The sequence below is a fragment of the Spinacia oleracea genome, chromosome 6 (assembly GCF_020520425.1).
Source record: "Spinacia oleracea cultivar Varoflay chromosome 6, BTI_SOV_V1, whole genome shotgun sequence".
Classification (NCBI taxonomy): domain Eukaryota; kingdom Viridiplantae; phylum Streptophyta; class Magnoliopsida; order Caryophyllales; family Amaranthaceae; genus Spinacia; species Spinacia oleracea.
In genome coordinates, this window is record NC_079492.1 from 24,312,760 (window position 1) to 24,316,870 (window position 4,111).

The 4,111-nt window shown below is 41.9% G+C and overlaps 1 protein-coding gene across 1 annotated transcript; it reads right to left on the minus strand.

Moving 5' to 3' along the window:
- Nucleotides 1-496: 496 nt before the first annotated feature.
- On the minus strand, nucleotides 497-1,425 carry LOC110802451 (uncharacterized). Its single transcript, XM_022007885.1, has 2 exons — nucleotides 1,177-1,425; nucleotides 497-1,084 (listed from the first exon to the last, which is right to left on the minus strand). The coding sequence occupies exons 1-2, from the start codon at nucleotides 1,423-1,425 to the stop codon at nucleotides 497-499; spliced, it is 837 nt and encodes a 278-aa protein (XP_021863577.1).
- Between the last annotated feature and the right edge of the window lie 2,686 nt (nucleotides 1,426-4,111).

Sequence of the window (4,111 nt, forward strand, 5' to 3'; positions counted from 1 at the left end):
TTTCGCCATGTCTGTCTATAAAATTCTGATTGACACCATACAATCAATATGATTGCCCCTAGGCAGGGACGGACAATGATTACCCAATACATTTTATCGTGTTGGAAGCGTCGATACTATTTTTAGCATATAGTTCTTCCAAGGATACCTTTGTGTTCTAGGTGATCAGTCTAGTGAGGATGCTAATCTGGGCCACTTCTCGGGCCTTCAAACGATTAGACTTTTCTTCAATCAAGGAAGAATGAAGCAATTTATGGGGCCACTTTTCAGGCCGTGTTTAGACTCATGTAATGACGACATGCAAGTTTATAAGAAAATTTCATTGATAACTGTAAGTCGTACTACATGATGCGCCTTTAACTGGCGTCTTTTGTTTTTGTATACTAAAGAAAACAAGAAACTGGGTAGCTATAATGCTCAAATAAAAATAGTACTTCTTTAGATTGTCTACATTCCAAGTACGTAAGATGGGACACCCCAGCATGTCCTGAATACGTTAGGTGCCATCACGGACTTCATCATAAATCTCATATGGGCCTTCCCAAGTTGGAGTGAGCTTTCCTTGTTCATTGGCACGTCCAACGACCTCCATTTTCCTTAGTACATAATCTCCAACTTTCAGAATATTCCTAGAGACCTTTTTGTTATATTCCCTAGATATGCGCAGTTTGTACAATTGTTGTCTTAAAGCAGCGTTTCCCCGAGTTTCTGGTAGGAAATCTAGAGCGGCCTTCATCAATTTAGCATTTTTGTCAAACAACATTACGCGTAGAGTGGATTCGCACATTTCTATGGGTAACACGACTTCTGCATTGTAAGCTAGTAAAAATGTTGTGTCCCCTGTTGAATTTTTTGTTGTCGTTTGGATTGACCAGAGAACATTTGGCAACTCTTCTGCCCACAAACCTTTGGCATCATATATCTTCTTCTTCATCCCTTCATAAATTATTTTATTAAATGCTTCTACTTGTCCATTGGCTTGTGGACAACCAACGGATGCAAAATAGGGCGTGATGACGTGGTCAACCAACCATTCCTCTAACTTGGGCGTCTGAAATTGCGGCCGGTTATCAAAGACGATCGACTGCGGATACCAAAACGAGTAATAATTAACGTTTTTCCAAATGAATGTCTGACATGTTGCGTCTTGATGTTTTTTAATGCTTTTGCCTCTACCCATTTGGTAAAGTAGTCCATGGCTACTATGACATATCGTAAACCACTAGATGCTGTTGTGTAAGGTCCTAGCAGATCCATTCCCCACTTGGCGAATGGTATTGGACTAGTGATAGGGGTCAAAAGCAGAGCTGGTCTTCGGATTAGGTGAGCAAACTGCTGAAACTTGTCGCATCTTTTTACTAGACTAAGCGCGTCTTCTTTTAAGGTGGGCCAGTAGTACCCAGTCCTAAGGAATTTTTCTGCCATGACTCTGCCCCCTATGTGAGAGCTACACAACCCCTAGTGCAGATCTTTGAAGACTTTCTATCCTCTTTCTGACGTCACACATCGTAAGAGGGGACGTGAGAAGGATTTGTTGTGTAGGGTTCCGTTCCACATTTCAAACCAGGAACTCCTCTTTTGAAGCTTTGCCGCTTATTTATGATCTTCTGGGAGAACTCCATTCATTTTGAATTTGATTATGTCGTTCATCTAGGTGAATATCCGATCCATAACGGCTGCCGCAGGTTGCTGAAATGACCAATTTTGACAGGGCATCAACTTTGTTGTTTTCAGATAGAGGTATTTGTCGTACCTCAAAGTTCTTCATATTTCGTATCTCTTGGTGGACGACTTCCAAGTTTTTTTTTTTATCATAGTAGCTTCTCTACTTCATATTCTCCATTCACTTGACTGAAAACTAGTTGGGAGTCGGATAAGGCCAAAATTTCTTCAGCTCCTGCAGCTTTGCACATTTGAATTCCACATAACAATGCTTCATATTTGCCTTCATTGTTAGACGCTTGGATTTTAAAACGTATGGAATATTCGTATATATCTCCTTCTGGTGGTTCACATATGATGCCTACCCCACACCCATTTTGAGTGGTGGACCCATCCACATAAACTGTCCATAACGTTTTATCATTTTTTTTGCAAAGGTTGGCCGAGTCATTTCTATAATGAAGTCAGTAAAGGCCTGCCCTTTTACCGCCTTCCTTAGCTCATATGAGATGTCAAATGCATTAAGTTCGATGGCCTAGTTTAGCATTCTGTCTGCCGCCTCCAACTTAGTGAATGGCCGTTTCAGAGGTTGGTCATTGTAGACTACTAGCTAATGAGCCAAAAAGTAGGGTCGCATATTTTTGCTTGCCAAAAATAGAGCTAAGCCAAATTTTCTACAGCTGGATATTTTAGCTTAGCATTCTGCAATACATGACTTACAAAATAGACGGACAATTGTATTCCTTCCCTCTTTGTCAGTAAGACAACGATGAGAGAATGTTCTGAAATTGCTAGATAGATGCACAAGACTTCTCCTTGGAGGGGACAGACAAGACGTGGCAGAGTGTGCAAATGTTCCTTTAGACATAGGAAAGTGGCTTCCGCCTCATTCGTCCATTCAAATCGAGCCTTCTTTTTTATGGTATTGAAGAAGTAGAGACACTTATCTTCTTCCCTTGAGAGGAAGCTTCCCAAGGCCGCCAGACAACCCGTAAGTCGTTGCACGTCTCTAATTGTTCTGAGGGAAGTCATGTTGATGACAGCTTGCACTTTATCAGGATTTTCTTCTATCCCCCTTTCGCCTATTAAGAAGCCGAGAAATTTACCAAAGGTTACCCCGAAAATGCACTTTTTGGGATTTAGCTTCATTTGATAGGCTCGGAGTGTCTCAAAAGTTTCTCTCAAGTGGGTAAGGTGTAGTGATTGATGTTTACTTTTCACAATCATATCATCAATGTAGGTCTTTATGTTCCTGCCAAGCTGTTTGGCAAAAACAGTGTTCACCAGACGCTGAAATGTGTAGGCCAAATGACATGACCTTGTAACAATATAACCCATGTTCTGTGACAAAGTAAGTCTTTTCTTGGTCTTCGGGCCACAAAGGGATTTGATGAAACCGGAGTACAGGTGCATGACACTCGTTATAGCGTGGCCTATAGTAGAATCTACCAGCCTCTTGGGTAAGGTAAAGCTATCCTTGGGGCAGGCTTTGTTCAAGTGTGTATAATCAACGCACATTCTCCATTTTCCATTTGGCTTGGGGACAAGGACCACGTTAGCCACCTAGTCGGGATTTTGGCTCGGATGAATGAAGCCTGCATCCATAAGCTTCTGCACATCAGCTGTTGTGGCCGGATTTCTGGCTTCACCATGATTTCTCTTATTCTGACAAACCGATCTCATTTTTTCGTCCGCGTTTAACTTGTGTACTGCTACGGCTGGGTATATACGGGGCATTCCCTCCGCTGTGAATGAAAATATCTTCTTGTATTCTTGCAGCAGGCAGACTAACTATGCGGCCATTTGATCATCAGGAGGAATTCCTATCGGAGCAGTTCGAGCCGGCCTTTCAAGATCTAGGACAACGTCATAGTGTGCCCACACGGGCTCTGGACGCCTATCTGCTCTGTGAGTCGTAGGAATTTCCAAGAGTATCCTTTTGCCTTTTTGTTCGTATTTATGGTCGACTTCCTTAGCATCTGTCCCCCAGACTGCAGGGTCAAGCGTAGTGAGATAACAATATGTGGGCAATTGATGATATCAATAAATAGTGCCAATGCCTCCATTGTCTCCCACAAATTTCATGAGTAACATGTGATGGACGATTATTGCTCTAATATAGTTCAAGGTTGGTCGGCCTAATATAATGTTGAATGCAATTAGGTGTTGTATAATTATAAAATATACTGAACTCATCCTAATCAGCGGAGTCTCTCCAATATGAATAAGGAGGGAAATGACACTTATAGGACCAATGATGCTTCCTCCGGAACTTACTAACGGGCTATGGACGCCCATTATTGTGCTTGGATCACATTGCAACTTCTTTAGGAATTCAAGACTGATTATATCGAACGCGCTCCCCATATTAATGAGAACTCTTTTTACTCTGAAATTGGCCATTTTGATCTCAACAACTAAGGGGTCATCATCATATGGGGTTGCCGAT